The 27,835-nt window shown below is 38.7% G+C and overlaps 1 protein-coding gene across 2 annotated transcripts in view; it reads left to right on the forward strand.

Annotated features, from left to right (window-relative positions):
* MYLK (myosin light chain kinase) overlaps positions 1-27,835 on the forward strand; it is a 223,816-nt gene that overhangs the window by 72,282 nt on the left and 123,699 nt on the right. For both annotated transcript variants that reach the window (XM_009640862.2, XM_035896318.1), the window contains exons 3-5: positions 22,233-22,440; positions 24,265-24,313; positions 26,905-27,070. In XM_009640862.2, coding sequence (XP_009639157.2) covers positions 22,233-22,440; positions 24,265-24,313; positions 26,905-27,070 — 423 coding nt within the window. The remainder of the gene's footprint in view (positions 1-22,232; positions 22,441-24,264; positions 24,314-26,904; positions 27,071-27,835) is intronic.

Here is a 27,835-nt window from a genome sequence, read left to right on the forward strand (position 1 = left end):
AACTACCTGACAGGAGGCTGTAGTGAGGTGGGACTTGGTCTCTTCTCCCTGGTAACAGACGATAGGACGAGGGGGAATGGTTTGAAGTTGCGCCAGGGGAGGTCTAGGCAAGACGTTAGGAAAAACTTCTTCACCGAAAGGGTTGTCAGGCTCTGGAATGGGCTGCCCAGGGAGGTGGTCGAGTTGTCCTCCCTGGAGGTATTTAAAAGAAGGATAGATGAGGTGCTTAGGGACATGGTTTAGTGGTGGGATGGCAGGGTTAGGTTAAAGGTTGGAGTCGATGATCTTAAAGATCTTTTCCAACCAAAGTGATTCTATGATTCTGTACTTCAAGGCACAGAGACAGTTACAGAGGTTGCTGCAGCAAACTGAGGGAGAAGATGAGGACAAAAAATTAGAATCTTTACTGTTCTTTAACCACTGAACCACATTCTCTTGATCTTTCCCTCCCTATTTTAAGCTTTGGGTTCTGAGACCAATAAAATAGTCTTCAGCAGGGTTGTTGCTTTAAAAAAATTAAGGTGGTTGCCCAAAACAAGCATTTTTAGTTGATAACTATGTGATTAGCTGCGCACACATAATTTTCCTGAACTTAAATAGCAGTAGAGTCACTACATCAAAAATATAGTGTGAACACTTCTGGTTCTTTACTGTAATGTCACTGAGTGTCAAGCAGTAAAAAAAGACAGTCAAAGAACCACTGGTTTCCAATAAACCCTTCCCTGTCCAGAGTGATATTAACCTCTGCATTTGATTGCGGCAAGCAGTTAACTCAACCTGCTTTGGCTGCACACATGTATAATTTTTAAGGGTAATATTGACGGTCATTAATTTTATGAGCCTAAAGAATATTTGTGCTACAGCTCTGCTTGAGAGAAACAGCCAAATGTCATGCTACAGACCACAGACTGATTGCCTAGGGGTCAGGAAAGAATTTTTCTCCTTGGATAAAACATTACACAGTTGGCAACAGTGCAGTATGGGTTGTTTTTCTGCTTCATGTGAACCATCATATATGGTCCATTGCCAGAACCAAGTTATCAAACTACTAAATCTAGTCTGGTGCTCTAATCCCAGGGAGCTAGATTTCATGTATTGACACGTAGTTCATAGTTCAAGTAGATGTTGGGGTACTGAGTTCAGTTTACTGCCATTTGAGTAGTTACTGTTTTGCTCTTCCCCTTCCATCCCTCTCCAGGTAAGGGAGATGGATGGTAAATTTTAAGGCAAGCCAGGTCAACATCAAATCCTGCCCTTTTTTAATGTGCTTTCCGGTTGTCCTTCTATCACCCCGCTGTTGCAACACCCTGTCTGTATCTGTTCGAATCAACGAAGTCCAACAATTTGCATCAGTTTACCAACTTCTGAGCTGCTTTTGCTGCTGCTGATTGCACAGGTACTCTGAAAAATCATGCCTGAGAAAATAAACTGGGATCAGGCAATGAGAAACAAGAGGCAAGGGAAGATTGGCAGTGATTCTGCCATCTGTTCTCAGATAGAGGGGAGACCCATGTGGTGTGTTAAGAGGTAAAGAGTAGGGAAGCATTGAAGGGAATCACTCCCATTTGTAAATCCTTTAAACTACCTGCTAATGAAGAAACTGATATCTAAGCGATTTGGTTTACTGTGGCTGCTGCACCAGCTTTGCATGGCAAAACCTTTGTTACATTCCCTGTGCTTTGGACTTGAAGCAGCAATGTGTGCTCCATTCCCAAGCCTGTGTCAGCGGGCACTCCAGAAGTATGCCTCAATTACATTGTATGTCTAGATTTGAGAGGCAGGATCCGAAATGAGAGAAGCCCATATAATGACAGAGGATGATGACATGGCACAAAATCCTTTGGTGTTGGCATGAGATGTTTGCTGTTACAAAATGTACTGGGCAGCTAATTGCATGAAGCTGATGGTGGTTTTGGATCTGCACTTTCTGGAGGAGTGCCTGTTCTGAGCCAAATGAGGAGGAAACTCAGGAAAGATCCATCTTTTCATGGGAGACAGTTGTCTGATGAAAGTGCATGCTGTGGGAGGACTTGTGCTGATCTGTAAAATTACCATGCACTGTGATACTCCCAGAAACCTGACATGAAACACTGAGGCATGTTTTTGGGAGCAAAGAATCGAAAGTTATTGATTTGACTGGAGATTTTATTTGATCTTTCTTTCCACATACCAGCAAGCATTCTTGGAAAAATGTGGTGCATTACTGAAACATTTTGTGTCAAACAGATATTGCGGTATAGACAGCTGAAATAAAAAAGGAAAATAAACACAGGTTAGGTGTCTGTGAGCAGCTTATTGCATATCTTTTTTCTGTTTGGATCTTCTGCTATTTCTCCTTCCTTGGTGTAATTGACCTCCCATTATATTCACTTACCACAGTGCGCTTTTTTTAAGCTTTTACATGTTCTCATGCATTATTTTATTTTATTGTATAACTCTGTATTGGTATATAGAAACAGTAGCTCAAAAGAGTTTCAGCTTTAGACAAGGGCGAAGTGGGAGTGGTTGCTCTGCTGGGAAGTGGTTAAGGTGGGATTGCTTCCCCACGCAGTGTCATCTACACCAGAATTATTCAAAGACAGTTCCCTTCATCAACTGACACAAGCACCCATGCGTTGGCACCCATTTTCCCTGCCTTGTGTATGATATGTCCTTTAGGAAAAAACAGGGGTACAAGTTGCTGCTCAAGAAATTTCTATGTTTTAGACAGGAGTGATAGTCTGTGAGCTCCAACTCTGTCTCTCAGTCTCTTTAACTCATAAATTCACTTCATATCTGTCTCCCCGTCACCTATGGCTGTCATAGATATATTCAGGACTTTCCAGGGAGAAGTATTTAAGCATTCTTTGTGCAGCCTGTGTGCAGTGTGTGTGATGATTTTCTTAAAAGTGCCGTACTTCGTATACCATCCCATGCAGCTCATCTGCACATGCGCTGAGGCAACAGCCAAGATTTCTGGATATTTGGCAGCAAAGTTTAGTCAGAAATTTTATCAGAGTTGCTCCAATTTGCCAGACATTCAGAAATCCTAGACAATGCTGAATATCCTCAAATTCCACCCAGACAAAATTTCTAAGCGGGAAAGAGGCCATGACTGGGGAAGACTGGACATACAGTATCCATATTCTCAGTTGACATTTCTCAGGGTTGATTTTTTTTTTTTTTTTTTTTTTTTTTTTTTTTTTTTTTTGTATAATTAAGCCTGTTTTCAGTAACCCATCCAGCCCCAAACTGTGGAAAAAATGTGCTATTTACCACTATCATATTTATTATTCTGTTTGCTTTCTATCTCCTTTTCCACCTTAATTGCTTATCTAGAACCAGTTGGGAACAGGAGTTCTCTGCTGCTCTGTGCAATGGCAGAAAGACTGGCTCCCTGTTCTTGGTTGTTTTGGTACTAACTACTGTGATTAAAGGAACATCAAAAGCAACTTCTAAAAATAATAATAATAATAGAAGTTTTTTAGAGCACTTCAACTAATGTAATGGAGCTAAAGAGAATCTCTTATTATTTTGTGTGGTATCTACCCAAACCAGCATTGTTTTAGCTGAAGCCAGACCATGCATTTGTGCTACTGTCAGTCACCACTTTTTCCTTCTTTCTTTACTTTTTCTTTAATGTGTTTCCAATTATTTTGGATTTTGAGATAGAAGTAATTACAATCACATGAGGAACCAGACAATAAAATGCTGTGTAATTTAATTGCATCTACCTGCTTCCAGTTTGAGTTGGGGGAACCAACAAACTGTTGACTCTGAAAAGTTCATTGTAGATATCTGTTTTGTGATCACCTGCTAGTGTGATGTATCATCGTAAAGCATGTCCTTGTGTCAGCTAAAGAAGGTGAGTGTGTTTAAGGATTTATCCATAGGGATATCCCTAGAGTTGATTTAGAAGAAAATTTACTTCATTATTAGGGTTTTTTGGACTTCCTATTTTTCTGTAGTCCTTAAATAGAAGTCAGAGAAAACATTCTTAAATTATGTATTGACAAATTTGCAGAGAAAAAGGAGATAGAAAATATTCATATTGTGGTGTAAAGGAGGTTCAGTCTTTTACAAAAACAATGATGGAATAAATACCATGACTAATCATACAGTCCACCACTTAGGGATGATAAGATAAAAACGTCTGAAAAAGGAATAGAAGAAAAACTAGCTGTTTCCCAAGAGAAAAACAGCTAATCAGCATATCCTAAATAGCTGAACAAAGATATGTTCAGAGATTGAGTCTGTGTAAGTCAGTGTAGAAGCAGTCGGTATAATTCTTATTTTTCTTGTCGCATGATGGTTAATCATGAGTCTCTCAAATTTCAACAAAGTCTTACTAGATTCTTCAATTCTGCTTTTTGAAAAATATCATCATCTTTTCCAGGCTAGTCTCCCTTGCTCCTCAGGGCCAGTGCATAAGTCTTTGTTGTGGTCAATTCCACTGTCAATAAAGCTCATCATGTAGCATTGTGCTTTCATATTTAAATAAATGTTCTTAGCAGTACATGAAACGTGACTGCAACTTATCATTATGATGTTTTAAATTTGCTTTTTTGGGGAATTGTGCATTTGATTCTTTTTACAGTCGTAATAGGCTTAAAGGTTAAAGAAGACCTAGTAACTGGAACAGTGTGAGCAGTTAACTTCCTTTTCCTTGTGCTGCAATAACCTATAGTGCCATGAGAGGCATGAAATGGGGAGGGGGTTTTGGCTTTTTTTTTTTTTTCTTCCAATAATATGCCTCTAGCTGGAAAAACTTTACATTTCCTTTTTGTGGCTGACCCAAAAGGTAGGATGGAATACTTATCAGACATGCATTTGGCTAACTAGTAATATATTTGCCTTCTCCCATCATAAGCAAGGCTTAAACTTCACTCCAGCACCTTGCTTTCATCTGACTGATGAAACCACAAAGGTCAGGGAGTGGTTCAGTGCTATGTGTAAGTATGAGAGCACATAAAATAGCAAAGTATGCATTTGACTGTCTATAAATGTGTCCCTGAAAGTTTGACCTAAATTATACCAAATGACACCAAATCACACTCTTTGGTATAATTCTGCTTTTCCCCTGTAGGAAAAGAAAGTAGTCATTAATAGATAGCAAGCATGATGCATTCAGAAACTTTGCAGAAGGCCACATGTGGAGAAGGGTTATAATCAAAACACATCATTACTCATTGGCATTTTCCTCAGTCCACACTCACTCTAGCACCTAGACTCCAAAGCTAAAAATTTTTGCTTTTGAGATGTTACTTGGCTCTGTTCACTTGTGGATACAGTGTGAAGTTTGGAAACCTACTGGGCAAAACCAGACAACATAGGGTTTTTTTTTACATGTAACATCTGGACTCCCTAGTGTCTAAGTGCATGCTGAACAGAAAATAACATTGCTGTGAATCATGTACAATTCAACCCATTCATGAAGGAGAGAAACCAGTCTGTCTGACAGGGAGCAGCAAGGGCTGGCTGCTTCCCAAAGGAAAGCAAGCCAGGAGCTGAGGGTGAGCCATGCGTGGGCTGTGCCATCACTGATGGGCCACAGTCCCACAGGCTCCGAACACAGCAGGCAGTGCTGTGTGCTCTAACTGTGTCTACTGATGGTCCCAGACACGGCGAGCAATGAGCCAGATTCAGGATCCAAACAGAGGGTACAGTCAGGAACAAAAGTGGGCAAGGCCCGATTGTCCTTCCATAGGTGCCCAGTTTGGTTTTCAATATGCAGTCTGTAAGACATAATCATTATGTTACTGGAGGTTACTGAATCTCTTGCAGGTGCTTGAAACAGCACATTTTTTCTTGTGCCTAAGCTGCCAGAGTTTATTGTTTAGTGTCTGGGTGCAAACCTGCCTTCATTGTGATTTTTAAGCCAAAAGTCATACCAGTTCATGATTCAACACCACATGTGAATGCACATACCTGTGTTGTTCTCTTACATGGAGGAGATAACCTTTGGAAGAGGAGAGATGTTGACATGTTAGGGTAGTGCTTGATAAGGGAATCACTGCTACTCCTATTGCTGTCAGAGCTTATGTGTCAAAGCTCTGCACTAGTAGAAGCCAGAAAAATCAAGGCACTCCACTGACTGGTCATCTCTGATGACCAGTCCAGTATAAGGGCCTTTAATTGTCTGCCTAAATACGTTGAATTTATTCTTTTAGGAAACTTGACAGCCAGGTTATTGGTTCGGAATTAAATCATGTTTGTGGACTTGCAAGTTAGTAACCTGACCTCCGAGCTAGCCTTCCCACATCAAGGATATGTTGTAGTGAGATTCTAGAGATAACCTGAGCTCTTATGCTTTTCTTCTTCAGAGGAGTTTTAGGAATATACATCACTCTGCATGGAAGAGTGAAAACCCAGAAATGTTCCATTTAAAAAAAAAAAAAAAAAAAAAAACCAAACCACAAAAAAAAACCCCAAAACTTTTTCTAGGCTTTCCGTTGATGAAGATAGCTTTATTCTCTGTAAATCAGTGCATTGCTGTAAACCTGCAGCCAGACAGAACAACGCAATCTTTGTCTTCTGAAAATACTGTGGCTAAAACTGTTTCAAATTCCAAGTCAGCTTTGCATGCTTTTGTTGCTTGGACAGAGACCTTTGTAATTTATGTGCAGAATGAGGTGAAATAGAAAAATGAATTTTATCTTTCTTTCTGAATTTTCCTTGTTTGGCTGCACCTTTTCAAAATTCTATAGTAAATTTTAGTCTATGGAATATACTATTTATTATAACTACAGCTGAGCTTACTAAAATGCTAGTTAAAAGTCATACTGTATGCTGGTGTGTAATGTATACAAGAACTTTTCATTTAAAGATGACAACAATCTGAACACATAGCCCAGAGAAAATGGGGAAGCAAAGACTGATAAATTAAATAATATTGTTCATGGTTACTTGGCTTTTGGCGACAGAATATTGAGCTGATTTCATCCGGCTCTATGCTCTCTTGCCTTATGTTGAATCAGAATGGTAATTTTCCTCTAGCTGCACAGTAGAGTCAAATTGTAACTGTGTGGCTTGAGAGGTTGCCATTCTTTCCATGTGCCCCATAATACACAGGCAAGCCTATAGTTATGGTGCATGTATTATTTAAATTGGTTTTGCAAAGCATAGAATATTAGTGTAATGCACACTGTTTTGTAAAAGTTTTGTAAAAGCACCCCCCCACACATGGTAGTATCTGATATCTGAAATCTAACTCGTTTATATTACATTCCTATACTTATCAGGAAAAAAATTAATAAAGAAATTTTCTGTTCTGTGAACACCCTGGAGTTCAATATACTTAAGCTTGATTCTTTGGTCTATATAAATTCTGATGGAGAGTAACTCAGCAGTTTGTCTCTACAGGGAGGCAAATATAAATATTTCAGAACAAAGTTATGTTAAAAGCCAGGGCACTGGAAGAAAAATTAGGATAAAATCTTGGAAATACAGGCTAAAGAACTATAGTAAACGGTATTGATTTTTGCTTATATACCACTTAAACAGCCTAATTCAACTGGAGTCCTAGTGTATGTTTGCTGATTGTATTTAACACATCTAACACAGAGGCCAGACTGGAGTTGGACCCTTCTCTGATGACCATCCTAGCTAAAACAACAGAGGAAATAGTCACTGGTACCCCCCTTGACCTTCACGTGGAGTACTGAAGCACAGTGAGATTTACTGGTTTGTGCAAGATCCCACAGAAATACATGCCTGAATTCAGACCTGAACTGCTGTCTTCCAGAAGTTCAGTTCCCATCCAGTACCTCAGACATGAACCTATCCTTATGGGAGATAAATAGCTTCTCATTTTGAAGAGAAAGTTAGGATTTGCAATAGGTGCAAATATCACTAATATCTAGGTAAGTGCTGTTGGATTAAGAACATCACTTAATGAAAACAACAGTGCCAGAATTGAGTCCTCGGTGCCTTGACACAAAAGCTAATTTATTTGCCTGTTGGGATATGCTAATGGACAGAAGTGTAGACAAAGATTTGTCTGCTTGGGAGACTGTTACACGCTCATAGGTTTAATGGAAAACATTATGTTGGATTTGTTCAGATCCCTCAATAGGAATGCCAGCAACTGCAGTTAAGTGGAGCTCTATTGAAAGCATATGCAGAGTAAGCACTTTTTCCACAACCTAAACAAACGTAGCTATTTTTGAGTGCACGTGTATGTTGCTCTTACCAAGATCACAGCAATTTTAGTTTTGAGAGAAAGCATTAGAAAGAAGAGGCAAGCCCACAAAATTTCTCTTGAACTCAGCATGTCTATAAATATTTATTCTGAACTGTTGAACTAGAAATTTATAGCCACATCAATTTATACTTAGTATTTCAGTTAGTGCTTTGAGGGTTTTTTCTTTTAAACAGTTGTTTCTCAGCCCTTAATTTTTATTTTTATTTTAAACACAGCAGTTTGTATATTGTACTGTATGAGTTAGCTCTGTTAAGCTGTTATTAAAAAGTATATGTCTGAAGCCTGGAAAGCTTAAAACATCACTGACAGTTGCTAATGAGCAGTTGATGTTTTGCAATAGGCTTGTGTATGGAAGTCTTAATTATTTAACGCACAGCAGTAAGTTGCACATGGCTGAATAAATGCAATGAGAAATGCTAGATGTTTAGGCTGTCTAATGTATTAATATCTTCACAATCCAATATTGCATTTTATACCTCTTTGTAATTGCATCAGTTCTACTTTTTAATGAAAATTGAAACAAATGATATTTCATGCCCAGTGTGCTTGCCAGTCCTACCAAGTAGCATTAACAACGAAGCAGTACACATAACTGAGGAGAATTTTTATAGCCTACCCAGAGCACTGCCTTTGCCAGCAGCATTCGTCACTATCAGCAGACGGTCTTTAAATGAACATGCAACTGTGCAGTCAACTCGGCAACAAAATCCACTTTTAGTGTTTTCTGTGGCCACTGCCAGACCCCTAAATTGCAGGAAATAAATCTTGTCTGGCTGGAAATTGATAAAGTACGGGCATGTTCATTCAGAGCAAAGAGTTTCTGTTACCACCTTACATTCCAGATGTGGATTGTTGGCCTTAATTATGAATTTCATAGCTCCAAACATATTTTCCAGTAGCTGTGTGTTTTGGGCACAGAAAGAAAGAACATATTTTCTTTTTTATTAATTTTCCACAGTAGGTCTTGCATACTGTGTGTGCTCATGTAAATTTATATAGATACCTTACCTGTTGATAGCATGTATTGATACTGAATTCGTAAGAACAGCATCCCCAAACTAGGAAAATATGAAGCTCTCTTGGTCAGTGGCATAGCTCCTACAAGAAGATAGGGCCACTAGTATTCAGTGACGCATAAAAGAAATTCACATCCTATTAAGACAGAAACTTCACACTGTTAAGTAAAAAATAATAATCTTTCAGTCTTCCAGAAATAATATACAATGGAAAAATTAGTTTTTTGCAAGTGTTATTACAGTGAATGATGATAATTCTCTTGAGAAAGGAAAGAAACTGGTGGATTGTCATCTTTAAAAGGTGACTGCCAATTCAAACCTCAAATATTATTGTTATGAAGGGATGTTGCTCTGAAAATAATTGACACTGTTTAGTTTTGCTTATTTTGTGTGGTATCAGCAGAGATTTTTGACCTGATGATGTCCCAGTCTCAAGCTGTGGCTCAGTCTCAAGCTGTGGCTCATTTTTTTTTTTTTCTATGATTAGTTCTGTGAGATAAAACAGCTAAATGCTTACAGTTTTCCTTCTAAGTGGGGATGTACACACATTTTGCTAATAACAGAGTGAGTTGTTGGTGTTAATTTCATCCTGTATTTGTCAGGGGGCTTCTTAGTGCTCCTGCTTGGTCTAAACAATCTTTATCCACCTTTCTGAACTGCTACTGAACAAAGGATTCACAACTGAAAGTAAAAACCTTTGTCAGGTGTTAAAAGCTAAGCTTTTTGTGGTAGGGAGAGGGGAGACAGCTTCCCAACAACTTATTTTTATTGTGTTAAACTTGTTGTGTTTCAGGCTTTCTCCTAGTGCTGCCAAATAAAATTTATGAACAAAAGTAGCAGCAAACACAGTAAATCAGGCTGTCCTGTTGAAGTGGAAATGAATGAACTGCTCCTGTTCTGACAGCTCTCGCAACGCAGTGAAAGTCTGGTTTGATTTTTCAAAATCTTGTTTTCTGTAGTAAAGATTGCTGCTGCTCTGAAATGAGGTCCTATCAGGAAACTTCTGGCATGCTCCTCAGTGCATTGCTACTGACTTAAAGCAGCTGCTTCATTTAGTAATATTTGATAGACATCTTGATTCAGAATCACCAAAGATGGGAAGGAGGAGGACAGGGAAAGAGAGCATGTTTTAGGGGCTTACTGGGCTATGTGGGACAATTACCAAGAGCCTTACTTCCATTCAGCAGCCACAGTTGTTTCCCTTTGAACTCATTTACATTCTTACTGCATAATCTTAAATGACCCATAACCATGCACACAGATCAGCTATTTCTTTGCATTTTTTGGCATTTTAAGCTATTGAAACTATCCAGCACTTCATAAAATTTAACACTTTTTAAAAGGCCTTCACATCAGTTGGTCCATGGGAAGAAAGCTTCCTCTTTTCAGTCTGCCTTATTTTTTTCTGTATGAAGAGACTCAGAAGCAGAGAAAATTATCATTAAAATTGATGAGAGTTTCACCCAAGCAAGGGCTGCAAAGTTTATCTTCCTTGTTTTGTTGAGATCTCTTGTGTTTAACCTTGCCTTTGAAATCTTTTTGGCCCATTCTATGGACACTGGTGTTCTGCGGAGCTGCATGGCAGTAATGAAGTTACTGAGAGCTGGCAGAGTCACATCTTATTATGTTGTTCACGTTCTTCTAAGGTGGTGACTTAACATTCTCTTATTTGTAACACTGTTTTGCATGCTTCTCTTTTTGCTGCCAAGGCTCTGGACCTGTTCTGTCTGGACCGTCTTTACTGTTACTCGATACTGTGCACTTAGATACCTATACGCAAACACATTCATATGATGTTGATGGTGTCAGTCATTATTCAGGGTAAGAAGAGCAGCTGCCCTCCTGTACTGCAACTTCAGTTCAGTTTTTGCATTGATTGCTGCAATGGCAAATGTCTTGGCAAGGAGGAACTATGTGGTCGGATAATTTGATCTAACTTTACTAAATATGGAAAGCTGATTTCCTTCTAGTGTGAGTTTGGCAAAGTCCCTGAGTGTCTCCGTGTCTCAGATCCTCAGCTATGAAGTCAGAGTGACACTTTCCCACATGACAGCTACCTATTTTGGAACTGAAATTGTCACCAGTTTGTACGTAACTCAGTATCCTGCACACTCCTCCTTTGACAAACTGTCAGAATTTCACTGCTTTGCAGAGACCTTGTCATATTTGTGTGCCAGTGTAACTCATAAAAATGTGCAGCAACTATAAGGGAGTAGGAGGGAGCCAGGACAGCATCTGAGTGGCAATTGGGGGAAATAGCCTAAGCTTTCTTCTAGACTTTATCTGAGGTTTATGGCTTCTGATTGTTTTTGAATTGCTAACCTAGACAAACTTTTTAAAAAAGCGGTAAAATTGAACAACAACTAAATGTAAATATAAATCTAAAAATGGACAGAGATTCAGTCTACTTATAATCCCATTGTAAGGTCAGAAAGCTTGTATTTACATGAAAAAAAAGTCCAGGTGAGCTATATGGGTGGTTTGCATAAAACTCTCCTCATGTGCTTAATGGCTACAGGTCAGCTGGCTACAACGTGGGGAAAGTAAAAAGGCAGATGTTGCTGTTGGTAGAATGATTTATTAAAGCTCCATCAAAAAACCTCTGCCACTCTGAGACTGCAACACCTGTGTGAAAATGCCCCCATTAGTGTAACAGAGGTTTACAGCCTCTGATTCAATTGCTGATTGACATTATAGCCACACAGAAATGTGTTTCTCTACACAGTGTGTTTTCCTCACATGCACTATACTAGAAAGGGTAGAGTCCACCTTGATAATGTTCTGTATTTCATCTGAATGATGTTTCAGGTTATTTTGGGGCTGACTGAAGATTCCTATATCATTGTTACTTTAAATGCAATTAAATTTAAATTTATTATTTAAATGAAACAAAATCTAATTTAGGAAAAGTAACTATGCATGTGATTAATTCCAAAAGACGTAAGTATGGCTTAAGCATTTTCTTAAGAGGTGCGTTAATTGGGGCTGGTGTTTGAACTTAGAAATTAAATAAACTCAAAGCAGCTTGGAACCCAGTGCTGCTCTGAAATTCCACTTGAGTCCTTCAGAAACAATTTAGGACAAACAGACTTGTAGATGTTAAGGTACCTGGGAAAGCAATGCTTTATTCAAACAGCTATACTCTGGTGACTGAGCACAAAGCCAATACTCCGTGCACCTCTGGGAACTCTCCACACTGAATTTTACAGGAAAATATGACTAAATATAGAAGATTGAAGAAGAAATGATCTGCAGCTGCTGTCTGCTTTTCAGTTAGCAGACCATGTCTTCCATGGATAATCATAAATTCTTCCCTACTGGGAGTACTGTAAATACTGATTCCCCTAAAGAATTGTGGTAGTATGTGTTGTGTTCAGCACCTTTGCAATCTGCAAAAAAGGGTTGAATAGTGAGGTAACAAAATTTGCAGATAATGCAGAACTAATTTAAAGAGTCAAAACTAAAATTGGTGGGGTGGCCTCTGCAAAAGGATCACATTCTGTTTAGTGACTGGACTATAAAATATCAAACCCCATTTGCCATTGATGAGTACAAAGTAGAAAAATAAAATATACTTAGTTCAATTTTTGTTAGCTATTACTATTTAAAAGAGAGATCTTGCCCTGAACAGTGCTCTGACTAATCAGCTCAAAGTGGGAAAAATCGCAAATACTGTTAAAAAAAGATTGGAAAAAAAAGAAAAACCCCAACAGTTTGCTGTGTCAATCTAGAAATCTGTGGGTTCCCACATCTTGGATGCTACATGCAGTTCTGATCTGTCCTTATCGCAGGTTAGAAAAGAACATAAAATTTGACAAGGATTATTGGAGGTATTTCATGGCTCCTAGTACAAGCACAGATTAAAAACCAAAGGCTCTTCAGCTGGAACAATACAAGCAGCCAAGGACTTGAAACAGATTTATACAATCATGAATGACATGGAAGAGAATAAAGAATGTGTATTTGCTATTTTCTGAAATATAAAAAATAGGAAGCCACAGTAAAATGTTGCACAACAAGGTTAAAACAGAGAGTTCCCTGCACACAGTCTCAGAGGCTGTCCTAAGCCTGCCCTAAGGATGTCACTGCACTTGCTCAGGCTTGTATGCTCCACAGTGAAACTTCTGGCTGTTCTCTAAATTTCAGCTGCACGCATGAAGTAAATCTGGTTTTGTGACCATCTCACAACTTGACATTTTTGGATAGAAAATCCAAACCAGTTTTATTTGTATCATTTCTGTAAAGCTTCACAGAAATGTAGGGCCCAAAGTGTTCTCCTTGCAAAGAAGCTTGCTGTTTTTCATGAATTCTCCAGTGCGTTACTGTTTTGGGCACCTTTCCTTTCTTTTAGCATCTTTTGCCCATGACCACTCTAATGGCTGTGTTTGCATATGCATTTTCTGTGTGCATGTTTCTTTATGTATTTTAAGATGGAAGTTTTGTACTTGAGTACCTGACTTCCTACTTAGACAGTTAGGAATTGTGAAGTGCACTAGCAGTTCACTAGACCCAGTTATGTATGTTTCTTCTAGATTATCTAAGTAATGTACATGTAATGCTAGAATTGGTTTCTGATCTGAACTGAAAGCATGCTTCCAGACAAATGGAGCATTGCAAAGTTAATGAAGCAAGATGTAATGAGCTTTCATCAGAGTCAAAGAATTTTGTATAAGATAAACTTTTGTCTTTTTGCTGCAGAATTCTACATTGTTGGTACTGGTGTCAGGGAGCGAATAAGCACAGAAATGTGGCAGGAAGTTATTCTTCCATGTGATCAAATCATTCCACACTTTCTAGGACTTTTTGCTAAGCTCCTGCAGAAACCCTTGCACATTGCCATACAGCAGAGTGAAACTCTATGAAAGGGGGTCTCATGTGAAAATGTAGAGAATCCTTTAACTCTTTACTTTCCCCTAGCTTGTCTCACCCAAATTCTGTAATTGTATCCTGTGATCTACTGATTAGATCCAGGATCCAAAATCTGAACTTGGTCCATGTAGGTTTATGATATTGTGGGGGTTTTAGTGGACTTTTAAAAATAAATAAAAGTATGCTTTTTCATTCATATCCCCACAGCTGGGTAGAGCAGTCAAAATGTGCAGAAGCGCTCAGCACTCACTATCATGTTTTAAGTCAATGAAAACTACACATTACTCAGCATCTTCTGAAATTGGGTCACAGGTTTTTCCATGAGACTAGGAAGAGGTAAACTTCATATGGCACACTAACAGTTGCATTGAAATAATAATTTTAAAGGAATGGCTTTTAATAAATAGGAAGAAAGTGCTAAGTGTCTTTTTACCTCCTGGGTCTCCTTACCCTTCCACTGAATTCTATCAATTGCATCTCCAGGTAATTCTTCTGTATCTCTCATCAGGACAAATGAGGCAATGACAAATCTTGCAGCCTTTCTGTGTTAGTGTTGTGGCATATGATCTTTCGACCTGAAACTAAAAGAATATGAGATTCCTTCACTCACGATGTTAGCATTAGTGATATCAAAGACCTCAGTTTGGCAAGGTTTTCTTTTCATTGCCACAAATGAGAATCAAAAAAATGTCTACAGTTTGAAATTTCTATAGGTGAAATCTTGAGGAGCTCAACGCAATTATGCATGGTCTCAGATTGCCCAAGGACAGAATGCAGCGATTGCCAGGGATGGGTGCCTGGAGAAAGAGTTGTAGCATTTGGTGGTGCTTTGCAGATGTTCGATTCTACTTTCTACTTTTGAATATTTTTTTTAATGTTGCTGGTTTTGGTTGGTTTTTTGGTTTGGGGGTTGGATTTTTATTTTTTTTTTTTTTTTTTGCGAGACAGTTGTCTGTTTGAAGGCCTGCGTTGTCATTTTTCTCTCCCTGCTCCATACCATTTGGAAGAAGAAACAGATAAATACACACACCAGTTGAGAAGACTTACATCTTCGGAGTTGTGTTCCAGTTAAGGTTACGCCCAAAGAACTAATTTGTGAGGACTGTGTGCATGTGGAACAAGAAACCTAAACACCAGATGTAGTGTACAGGAGTTCAGCACTTAAACAAAAACATACCCAAGTTTTACAGAAAGACCATTATTGTTTCTTGTACATAGAATAGCTAATGCTTTGAAGTGAGCTATGTTTAGTCCTAGTATGTATTCGATTTTTGTTTTAAATGGGGCAATTGTAGGTTCTAGACTGCTCCATAGAAGAGGCAGGTTATTTGCTTTGTTTGCAAGGTCGTAGCTAAGTCTCCAAATACTTAACATTTTCATGTTTAACCTTGCCAGGCAAGTTCTCTTTTGTAGAAGCAAGCTTTTAAAATGGATACACTATTCTTGAGATATGGTTTATGTGTGTTTAAAATTTCAGAAGGAGCTTAACAATGTATCATGTCCACTTTCCTTTATGAAGAACATCTGCTGTTCATTTGTCAAAGCAAACTGCAGCTTGAGCCTAACAGAAGCTTTGCTACAAGACTTACAAAAGAGCCGCACTGACCATAACCATGTTTCCCACCTGCACTAACCAAAAAGTTTAAATTAAAATAAAAATATACCATCTTTAGTTGGGGTCGTATTCATGATGTTCATGTTGTAGTCTCCACAGTTTTGTAGTACTTTTTTCCTAAGACTGACATTAGGAGTTCACATCAGTATGAACTGTTACAACAAGAAGTGGCTTTTTTTCTTGCTAGAGAGCACAGCTCTGTCCACGTGAACAGAGCATGTGCTACAGCGCATCTGCTTCTTAGCATCCTCTGCTAAGTTTGCTCTTGAGTCCTTCATTCCCTTCACAAGTATTTTGATCAAGGTCCAGATCCAAAACGTCCTGGCTCTTGATTCAGGGAAGGTAGAGGATGCTGGCTAGAACCTGATGACTGTGGGAAACACCTCTTTTTTTGTAGGACCTAGGATGAGCCACATCCACAGAACAGCTATTACTGTCTGGATTGAATCTCTTGGGGCTGCATGAGAGCCTTCAACTGTATGACCTTCAGATGAGCCCATCCAATATATAACTTGCAATAAAGTAAATAATATTCCATTTTTGCTGATACCTAGACACTGGAAGAAGAGGTACACTATACAGTCTCTACCACATTTCAAGTGTAAGTGCTATACATTGGTTTTTTCTATATCTTCACTTCTTTGAGTTGAATTACATTACAAAATTTGTCATGCTACTTAATTGCATTTTTTCTGATGCTTTCTTGATACAATCTGATAGATCAATACTCTTTAAGTTTTGCAAAAGGTGCAAGCAGATTATGCCCTTCTAGTAATGAGTATTTGCTAGGCCAAGTCCCTTCATTTTTTGTGTCAGGCTTTTGTTTGCAGGCAGCAGAATAAAGGTCAAAGTTTGTCAGATATTCCGAATGATTTTCCACATCTCCCTTGATGTCTCCTCCTGATACGACTTCTAATGATCTCCCCAAAGCATACCCTTTGGAGCTCAATGGTAACATCTGGCAACTACAACTGAGGCTATCCTCTTCTTATCCCTTTGCAGCTGCTGATCTCTGTGGCCTTTTCTGAGATGTAGTTCCCAGAAATGACTGGTTTCTGGTTGAAGGTGGGCATGGGACAGAGGACAGGCTACAAACCCTTCTCAAAAAGTTACCTCACTCTCTGGCATTCCTTAATGTTGAGATAGGCCGGCAGCCAAACAAGCAAAACACCTACCGTTCTTCTAAAGGAAGTCACTGATGGCACATATCATCTACCAACCCACTGGCCAATTTCTCTTAAAAGTCTGTTCCTTGTCCTATCCACTGTGGATGTGGGAGACAGTTTCTTCTCTTCTGCTTTGCAGGAACCTTTATGCATTAGAAAACATTTCTCATTACTGCCATTCTTCTTGCAAGATTTGTTACCCAGGTCATGCAAACTTTGTTTTCATGCTGTTTGAATGCTTCTGGACGCTACAGTCTAACTATAAATGTGCTAGCTATGCTACTAACTATCAGTGTTTTTAATAAATTATTTCTGTGTTGCAATGAATGAGATACAGCCTCAAGGGCTGCATATCCCTAAAAGTCTCAAGACGAGTGGAAAAGTCTATTTTTGCATAACCCTTTATCAGTGCACATGTTAATTAAAACAACAAAAACTTCCATAGATTTTCTCTGAGTATATTCTGTATTTTTCTGTCCCAAATGGGCAGTTACGATATCAAGTTCTTCTCACTGAGCACCAGGTGTCAAAAAGCAGTGTCATATAGTTGTGGAAGCGGCAAACCTGCTTATTTTAGGATGTTAAATACTACCTACTATACCCTGTTATTCTTTAACAGCCTACAAAGGGGACAACCTTCCTCAAAAAGCAGCAAGGTATGCAAATTGGGTTTAAAGCCACATTTTAAATAGTGTGAGAAGTATAAAAAGCTGAATAGAGAATGTTTGTATCTTTCAAAGGTAGATTCAAAATCAGTTTTCTTTAGATGGATTGAACCACCCAAATACAGCTGTCTGTTTTATTGGATGATTGAGTAGTTTACATACATAGGTCTTAATTCTGGATTTTGTGGAATTAAAGGCAAAGGTAGTCTACAGAAATAGCAGCACAACTGAACACTATGTGCTGACAGAATCTGGATGTTTTAAAATTCTGACTTCATGGGAGAAAGGTTGTCTCTTGAGAGGAATTTTAGTCATTGGTGGAATTCATATTGCAGCATATGAAATCATCTCTATGAGGGGAGTTATTCTGAATAACCACTTCGTAACAGTTGTATCATTGCCAGTCTTAATACAACTTTTGATGCACGTGCTATATATATGATGTAATTGGCGGGTGGGGAGTGTTTCAAACCACGACATCCTTTTAATAGCTGTTTTCTTCTCAATCTCATTGCTTGTGTATTGACGTAATCTTGAGCAGCAACACGGGACGTTTATCTAGGCCTTAATGTCAAGCAGTATAATGAACATAATGGTAGAATATGTCATGTAGTGTTTGCCATCATTTCCAATAGTCTTAAGGTGATGCTGTCAAAGTGAGAAACACTCAGTAATAGTACACACCCCATCAGTGTTTCACAGTTACTTACACTTTGGTTTATTGTCACTTATGGCTGACTCTTTTTGGGTGCTGTGGGTTTGAATTCATTGTTAACCTCACTGGTGCCAGCAACAGTCATTACAAAGTGGGGTGTATGACTTTGAAGTTAAAAGCATGAGCCAAAACAGCTAGTGCAACTGTGACACATTTAAGTAGGCAAACCTACTTTTTGAAATTGGTATTTAAACAGCTCTCTTATGGAGCATAGATATAGGTCAAGTTTTAGAAAAATCTTTCCTGTGTTTTCAAAGAAGAAAAAAGGGTCATTGAATATATTTGGCATTGGTGGTCACTGAATGCCTTTAGGTTTGCGACAATGGGGAATAGTTTGTAGTAGCACATTTTTAATACTGTCCTTTAGTGTACAGCTTCAATAGATGTGTTTTATTTTTTCTCCTTATTTCTTTCCTTTGGGAGCCTAGTAATAACCCTTTCCAATAGCATTTCCCCAGACCTAGATGCAGAACTGAATCTTAACTCTGGAAGTTTCACAGGCAACAGGTTCTCTCTCAGCTCTTTCTACTTGCTGTGTTGATGCATGGAGCAGAAGGCCTGTTTTAACTTAGCAGACTTTTCCAGGAAGAATCTAAGCAGTTGATGGGTCCAGACAAAAAACTCAAAACTCAAGTTTGTGCTAATACAATGGTTATTTGCTGCTTGCTGTCAATTTTCCACTTGTTAGTGTTGTAGAGCAGGTAAAGAAAAGCTGTAGCCTCACTGGGACTGGCAATACTCACACAGGCCAAGCTGTAAATAAAGGTTATAGCCTTCTCTGCTGGGCATTAAATAAGCAGATAAATTTCTCTTTGCTGTGGATTTATTCAAGGCAGATGTTTTTAGTGAGCTCTGGAAAGGTTAGGGAGGAATATAAAACCTGCTGCAGTTCTGGAATTGTTCCATTAGGATCAAAACCTAGTAACCAGTGATTCGTTTAAGGGTCCCTGACACTTTTATGGCAAGACTATGTATTTCAGAGAGGGCTGGCTCAGTTTGAAACACATTCCAAACCCCAAACTGAAATAAATCCTTCCAACAGAGCAATTCTGTAAACTTCTGCTTTCCCATCATTTCATTTTTGACAAAAAATTAAAGAAAAAAGTCCAGAGTTTGAGAAGGGAGTGACTCAACCTTTTGAAAGGAAACGGCATGCTGATGGCCTGTGTTTGTAATTTTCTGTGTGGCATTTCCTCAGTGCAGAGATGTGGATGAACAAAATAATACAGATATAGCAAGCATACAAAAACCACACATGGAAGAAATGGAAGAATACTTAATGTGATGTGGATAGGCATGTGATACTGGAAGGGTGTTGCATAATGGTCTACCAGAGCTTGAGGGGTCAGCTAAAAATGGCTTTGTGTGGTCCAAGAGGGACTTAAGAATATGATAAAAGAAAGAGAAAAATGGAAGGAAGGTGTTTCCCATTGCTTCAACTCCAGTTGTTCCCTGGGATAAGTGATGGAAGGTTTATGCTTGGGAGTTTTGAAGCTGGGTTGAACAATACATAGAAGAAAACACCAGGAGGAATGATTGTGAACTGGAAAAAATACTAAATATATTAGGTGATGTGTAAATGATGACTTGTATTCACAGGCCAGAATCTTAGCAGCTGTAAACAGGTATTGCTAGACTAATGTTAGTGAAGAGGTTGTGAAGCAATGCACTGAAAAGGCAGTTCTTTCTTCACACCAATTCAAGTGCTACTCTGTCATCTTACTATATTGTATTACTTGAAATAACAGTTTCAAAGCCATTCTGCCTCAAATATTTCAGAGTCAAGGAAATCTTAATATCCAGTGAAGCAAAAATAAGAGGTAGAAATTCCATTTTAATATACTCTCTGGCTTTGGGTAAGTCACTTAATCTCTCTGTTGGTGTCTTCACCTAAAATGAAAAGATAGGTAGGAGGACATTAACAAGTTAATAGTAAGAAACAGTTCTTTGGTAGAAGTCACCTTCTGTACCAGTGAGCACATTATCAACTAACAAGAGTTACACTACTGTAAAAATCTTATATTGATGCTTCAACTCTCTTTTTCTGAAAATGAGATCTGTTGAGAAAGATACCCCTGGGAGCCTACCCTCTGAGCAAGCTTTAAACCAATATACTGGAGTAGTGTTAGGGGCCATGGCCGAGTGGCAGCTGGTGTTTTTCAGAAAGCACAGGAAAGAAAAAGCATGGCTACAAAGAGCTTTAGAAAGATGCTGTGGCATTTTTAAACAGCAATCAACTCCGCATTGTGCAGGATCCCACAGTGTATTCTTCACAGAACATGGCTCATACTTGGGTAAAGGTAGACTCTGAAAGAACTTGGGAAATTTGTACCAGAAGTGGAAAGTTTCTCCAGCTTATTCAGCATACTCATGCTCTTGGCAAACATTAATGTCCTTTATATATATATTGAGTAAGTAGTGCCAGGAAGAAGGGTCACCACATCAGTGGCAAAATTGTCTGAACTAATACCGAAGGAATTAAAGGAAAGAGCAAAATTTCTGACAGCTGTAGGTTAAGCTCCAACAGATGAGAAACCCAGCTGGACTGAGGTGGGGCCAGATTAAAAATGAAAGGTTTTGAAAGAGGAGAAACTAAGAATGGGTAAGGTTGGTTGGCTAAAGATTGTAATTTGTAAAGTAAGTGCTGTGCAGTCAGAAGAAAGCAGAGCTGAAATGAGGATTGGAAACGGAGAGGAGAATGCTGGGAGGAATTTGTGCAAGCCACAACCAAGCCTTCTTCAAATCAAGACAGATGATCAATATTTTGCCTACCTGGAGGTTGAAGGGACTTCCTGTTCAGTTGCCAAGATTTGATAACGTAGTTCAAAATGCAACATTTCTCCTTTCCCCCAAGCACACACAGCCACAACTATTACTCATCCCAGCTCATCTTGATCCACTCAGTTACTTCATGACATGTAGGCAAAGGATCAAAGAGTCAGAAGATGGAGAGCTAACATATCAGAATGGGGGAATAGGAAAAAGGGGAAAACACTGTAATCAGTAGTTATGATGATTGGGGAAGTGTGCTAACAGTTAACACATACTAAAGCGACCTTCAATGAGGATGGCATCTCTCGTAAAGCAGAGGAAGAACCTGAGGAGTTAATTCTTTGGTGGAAACTGGTGTATGTCTGCTTTTCCCATTTTTTTATGAAAGACAGATACATATCCTCAGCAGGTTTCAGCAGCTCAATTGAAATCAAGAACTCCATTCTCTGTTATACTGAGAATCTGCCTGCAAATTTGAAGGTATCATTAATGCCACAGCAGGCAAGGATCTATTAATATGGTTGCTATCTAATGAGCACATGACTGGTTCATTTTGTTGAAAACTCTTGTTTGGGCTACCAGTAGACTACAAAGCTCTTTAGGTTGAGTAGTGTGTGTGAATACATTTACAGTCCCCCTACCACCATAACGTGAGAATGACCTTTACTAACACTTTCTTAAATTGCAGCTCCTTATCTTCTTCTTTTAAAGATCAAGTCAAAATTTGGTATGTGTCTGCATTTCTTGCCTGTGTATGTCAGGAGCTACTATATCTCAGTACATTTGAACACTAGATGGTTCCATACAGATTTACAATATAAGCCTAATCCTTGGCAATCATGCTAGAATTTTTTGGTCTAGATACCTTGCAGTCTTGCATACTTAGATGTGTAGTAGCACTACTGTCCTTGAGCCTCTGAACAATGGGGACCCAGGTGTCAGGATTCTTCACTGGCACCATCACTATGCTTCTGCAGGCAAACCATTCTAGTGGGGAGACCTTTCTGTGTAGGTATCTATCTGCCTGACTAGTCTTATGATTTTAACAGTCTGACCTATCTAGAAGTTTTTTCATTTCATTATGTTCTGACATTTGGCTTGCAAAGAGTATGTGTTTGACAGCTTCTGTGTCAAGAGTTTTCCATTACACTGCCTAATGTCCAACATTTCTTCCTAATACCATCATCTTCTAAGTTTGCCTTCTTTCTCCACTCTCTCTCACATCTTCCCAGGTCAGAGGCTACCCTGAACCTCAGATCACATGGTACAGAAATGGGCATCCTGTCCCAGAGGGAGACCATTATGTTGTGGACCGTAGCATTCGGGGGATATTCAGCTTGGTAATCAAAGGTGTACAGGAAGGCGACAGTGGTAAATATACCTGTGAGGCTGCAAATGATGGTGGGGTTCGTCAAGTGACTGTGGAACTGACAGTGGAAGGTAAAAGGATACTTACACCATTGTTGTGATAATTATAAAGTTTAATTAAATGAACAAGCTGTGTTAAACTGTCTGGTTAAAATCACAATGTATACACACGCATTCTCACTGGTGCAAGAGTAAGATTCATTAATTGCCTTTCAGTTTAAGACACTTTGCAGGGAACTACATATCTATAGCTAGATAAAACGTGCGTTCAGTTTCAGATGGGTATGATGATGCCCAGGTAACAAAAGACCTAGCTTTAAAGACTTTGCTATAAACTTTGTAATTTTCATGAAAGCCACCAATCAGGACAGAAACAAAGGCCTGGAAAGTTAGCATTTTTTCTCAGGCAGTAAAAACTGTGGTCATCTTAGTTGCTTTGTAGCATATCAGATAGGCACGCTGAGGCAGTGGGTTTCTGGAGTTCTCCATGTATGCTTCCATTTGCGAAGCTGAACGCCTGGTTGTAATTGTATGCTTAATGTTACATGGGAAACAGCCAAGATCAAACCCAGGAATTTTTAAGAGAACATCTGCATATTAGATAGTTACAAACTGCCAAATTTAAAATGTAAAGAGTGACACAAAGCCAGGGAAGGATGGAAATCAATTGTACTGCTTCTCTCTTTGCAATTTGGTCATGTCAGAGATCTGTTGAATATCAAAGCTCCCCAGGTCACAACTTTGTGTTGAATTCTTGAAGTAAAGCAAAAAATCACAGCAGTCCTGAAACAACCAGCATTTGGGTTTATTCAAAGTCAAAATCTCTATCAGATATCTTCAGAGTACGTACTGAAATATGCTTAGATCTGGCATGCTTGTTACTGCCTTCTGTTGTAAAAATTATGCAAAAATCTTTTTTTTTCCCCTAGTTTTAAGTTGTGACAACTTTTATGAGTGACAACTTGTATGGAGGTGGAGGATTTTTTAAAACTGTTTTTATATGTTATTCTGACCTGGGCTTTGCTGCAGTTTAAAAGCAATTTCATGCCAGTACTCAATGACTGAATTCCTCAGAGTTTAAGAATTACATGGTCTTTATTCTAAAAATCCTTCTGTGCATCAAGATGGCAATGCGCAGATTTTTTCTGTTCTCAGCAAAGATACCTACATGGGGCTGACTGCTACTTGAAAAAAATGAGTGACTGAAACACAATGTCGTCTTTCTGTCCTGCATGGCTGTCCTATCTGACAGTAATGTAGATTCTTATAGGGCTCTAGAACAAATTTTTTTCACAGCCATCAGAGCTGTTAGCTTCATGCTGCCACTCTGGATCTACCCCAGGTCACTAGCCTTTTTTAATGTGCAAAACTACCAGAAATGCTGTGTGCAGTAGATGGCGCTGAGCTTACACTACTTTATACACACCTCCCTACTGCTCACACCAGCATGATGAACTGTTGTGCTTCAAAAAAAATTATTTTACAGAAAAGATAGTCTGGGCTAGTACAGGACTAAAAAACAAAACAAGTAAAGACCGACCTCTTTTGGAGTCCAAAACTGGGCTTTTTGCTAAATTAATTTTAATTAATGCTGCACTGTAGAAATTGGACATAGTGTTTCACTCACTTGTTTAAAAATATTCTTGCACAAATAATCTGCAGTGTTGTTACTACTGAGGCCAAGGGTTAGATGGTAATTCTGCTAAAATTTGGTTTTGAAACTGGAGAACTTAACTTTGGACTGCAGATGACATAACTTTATGCTGCAGGTGTTGCATTCCTCCTTTATGTTTGAAACCTGAAGAAATGCATATTTTACATAGTCTTTAGTATCTGTAATTCCCAACGGTCTTGATAAAACTTCTGACTTCCAGTCTTTCTGTCCTATACTTACAGGAAATTCCTTGAAGAAATACAGCCTGCCATCCAGTGCCAAAGCCCCTGGGTAAGAAGTCCATTGGCTTCGATATTGTTTAACAGACACCTAAATATGTTTTGGTAGGAAAACAAGTAAAAGGAGTCTTTCTAAAGAATAACCATGTCTCCCCATTTTAAGTGCCTCTTGCATTTTGTCTTTAGCTCTGATTCACTTTGAGGGACAGTCAAAAAGGGTTGGATTCTTGTCCAGTTCTCAGTAACTCCTCACTGGAAACGCATCCCCAAGGCTCCTTACCTGTGCAAGAATCAGAGAGAATGGAGGAAAGCAAGTCCTGGTGGTTGATGACTCAGTTCTGTGCAGCATTGCAGTGGAATTGAGTAACTGCTTGGCATGGTTTCTCACACTTGTGAGATGGGAATAGCAAGAATGGCTGAGCACTCGGAGGCAGGGCAGTACCAGCTACAGCAATTTCCATATTTGTGAACTCAAATGCTCTAAGTCCAAATCTCCAAAGACTGCTGTAAAAGTCACTACTAAGAAATAAAAGCAACTGAAATCAGTATTCTCTCACATATAATTGAAGTATTTCCAAGCAACAGTGGATAAACTGTAGGCCAGCAGAAAGAAGTGTTCTGTTTTAGAGTAACTGTTAGAAGAAGGGTTTGGAGTAGTTGTTAAAAAAAATGGGTTGATGGGATGATCTGCGCTGGCACACAGAAGAACCTTCTTGCTGTCATGTACTTTCTGCACTTCAGTAAGCATTTACAATTAAGTGAATGGCGCTGTTTAAAAGCACCAGACCTAATTCTTCCAACAGCTGAATTCATTTCTTTATAAGTAGCTTGAAGGTAAGCAGAATTATTTCTTATTTATGTCTCTGGGACTGAGTTTCCCTGGATGTAGACAAAAATACATGTTTCTGATTATGTTAGTGATCAGAATACAGTGAGATTGCAACAGTGAAAATAGTAAGTGAAGCTAAGTAACCAGGAGGGTTTTTACATTATAATATCTGTATTGCAAATGTGGTACAGAAATACACACATGCTAAATAATCAAAGTAAGAAAGGACAGTCAAGGTTGCTGTTAGGTTTTATTATGCATTCAGACTTTCCAAAGCACTATCCTAATCCATTGCATTGCATGGAGTTAGAGTGATTGTCCTCATTATTTATCCTCATGTGTTTTACTCCTATTCAGTATTAATAGTTTTATGGTATGGAAAGTTTATGCCTGACATAAATAGGGAGGATGGAAAGGAAAAAAATATACATTTCAGTTTGTGTATATCTAGGAAACAGCCATAAAGCTCCAGGCTAGCTGGTAGTTGGTTTTCTTTTAATGTGTTAGTATGTGTATATAGATACATAAATATAGAAACACTACCTAAAGATGGTCACTAAAAGACTTCCTTAATACACATTTATGCTCTTCTTTAGTGGTAGCATGAGGAAGAGGACATTAAAAGCTATCAGATATTTAATTATGTGATGAAGTGCTTTCCATTTTAGCATATTACAGTAACCCTTGTCTCCCAAGACTTTTTGCTGGTCCTCTTCTCCATGTAAATCCTTTAATTAATATCATCTCTTATTTAGAAACCTCAAGCTGCCTATATGGCAACCATCATGTCTTGGCAGCACCTGGGACTAAGGCAATGCGGTCTCTGTTAGTATCTGACACCTGGTGAAGTATTGACACATCTTACTTGCATGTGGTAAAAGGCCATCTGGAAAAGAAGGCCTTGAAAATGGTTCAGTTTGCTTGAAATTATAGGTTAAAAAAAAAAAAAGTCACCATCTACCATCTGCTTATGTGTGTCTTTGTTGTACCAGGGCTTCAGAGCAAAGAGCGTGAGTGTTTCCTTTGACATTAACAGACCTGAAGTTTCACTTTTTTTTTTTCCTTGCTATAATACTGCTTGATGTTTTCTGCTTTACGGCTGTGTAACTGAGGGTTTTGGACTGCAGTCACTGATGTCACACTAGTTTCATTCCACATATTTCCCAGCTGTGCCATCCATGTAAGTAGAGCTGGGCATTTATACTTAACAGACATTCACCCGGGATGGGTGTGCTTTGGTTTTGTGCCCTTTTCATGTTTGCTTTGTAAACTTCGTAATGAATGGGATTCCAAACAGAAGCCTCCCCCAAACCAAAAATCTTTACCAGGACATGTCAGAAATGTTTCAAAACCAAGTTACTGATTCATAAATCAGAAATTACTGTCTCATTGCACTCAATGTCAAAATGAATTACATGATAAAGAACTGTGAGCAGTGAACAAGTATGCACAAATAATCTACTAAGAGACAATTAAGAAACAGAAAAATACATGCATGCTATCATTTGGTTTGCCCAGCTTTGCTTATAAGCAACTGAAGTTGTCCCCAAGATCTGATATGTGAGCTCTGTGTACGTGGGATGAGGGTGTGTAGCATCATACTAGTCAGTTGCATGAGGAGTCAAGAGCAGTCATCACCAGCATTTCCATTTCTTCCATTGGCCAAAAAAATTATTGTGTAACTACAGTCTTTGTTACCACCAATTATATACCCTTGGTGGCAGACCACTGGTCTAAAATGCTTCCTGAAGTGTGCTCTAACCACAACGGCTTCCAGTTCTTCTGTAAAACCAGGATGTCAATTGCCATTCCAGAGGAAGACTTGCTGTTCCATCTGTGGAGCATAGGCCAAGCATCTGGGGAGAGAGTCCACCCAAGTTTGCTACAAAACCCAATAGAGTTGTTGTGCGTGAAGGCCAAACAGGCAAATTTTCGTGTAAAATAACAGGACGACCTCAGCCTCAAGTAACTTGGTTTAAGGTATGATTTCCAAAAAAATGAATGTTTTCTTTCTCTTTTGAAACTTTGTGACTTGAAAGGATGAAATGCACTTGCCACAGCAAATTACCATGGTGAAAATTTACATACAAGGAGAGCCATATTCTTCCTCATTTTTATGCTGAATAAACTCACAAAAGATAATAGCATTCCTTCTCAGTATAAAATTCTCCCTTATCTCTCTCTCATCACTGAAAATATTTGTACAAAAAAAAAATCATCTGAAAGCACCAAACAAGATCCATGTTCCATTATAAAAATAGCAAGTAGGGGACATATGTGCCCAAAGACCTTGCCAGCTAGTTAAGAGAAATAGACAAAGGATGAGGAATGTGAATATTATCATCATCTCTGTTTTATAGAGAAGGTCTGCAGGGATCTAATGCTTTATCTGTGGTTACAGAGGAGTCTCTGACAACTGTGAAAATTACAGCTGTATTTCCCAAGTTCCATGTCAGTGTCTCAGTAATAAACTGCCTTTTCTGTATACTGTTGTATCACATTGGGTTTTACCTGTACATTATAATGAAGATGTTATTTGCAAAGAAATGCAATTGAATTGAAAAGAAAATGAACTGTTTAGGAATTAACAAATACTATTGGGGTTTTGCATGCATGATTGTTTTTTCCAAATTAAAAAAGAATGCAAGGCAAATGATCAACAGTTCTTTTTCAGTCAGAAAAGTGTCTGACATAAAATAAAGGAGACCTGAGCTGTCAACTTCAGATCTGCATTAAAATTGGGAA

Source organism: Egretta garzetta, unplaced genomic scaffold (assembly GCF_000687185.1).
Source record: "Egretta garzetta isolate BGI_Z169 unplaced genomic scaffold, ASM68718v1 scaffold326, whole genome shotgun sequence".
In the NCBI taxonomy this organism is placed as follows: domain Eukaryota; kingdom Metazoa; phylum Chordata; class Aves; order Pelecaniformes; family Ardeidae; genus Egretta; species Egretta garzetta.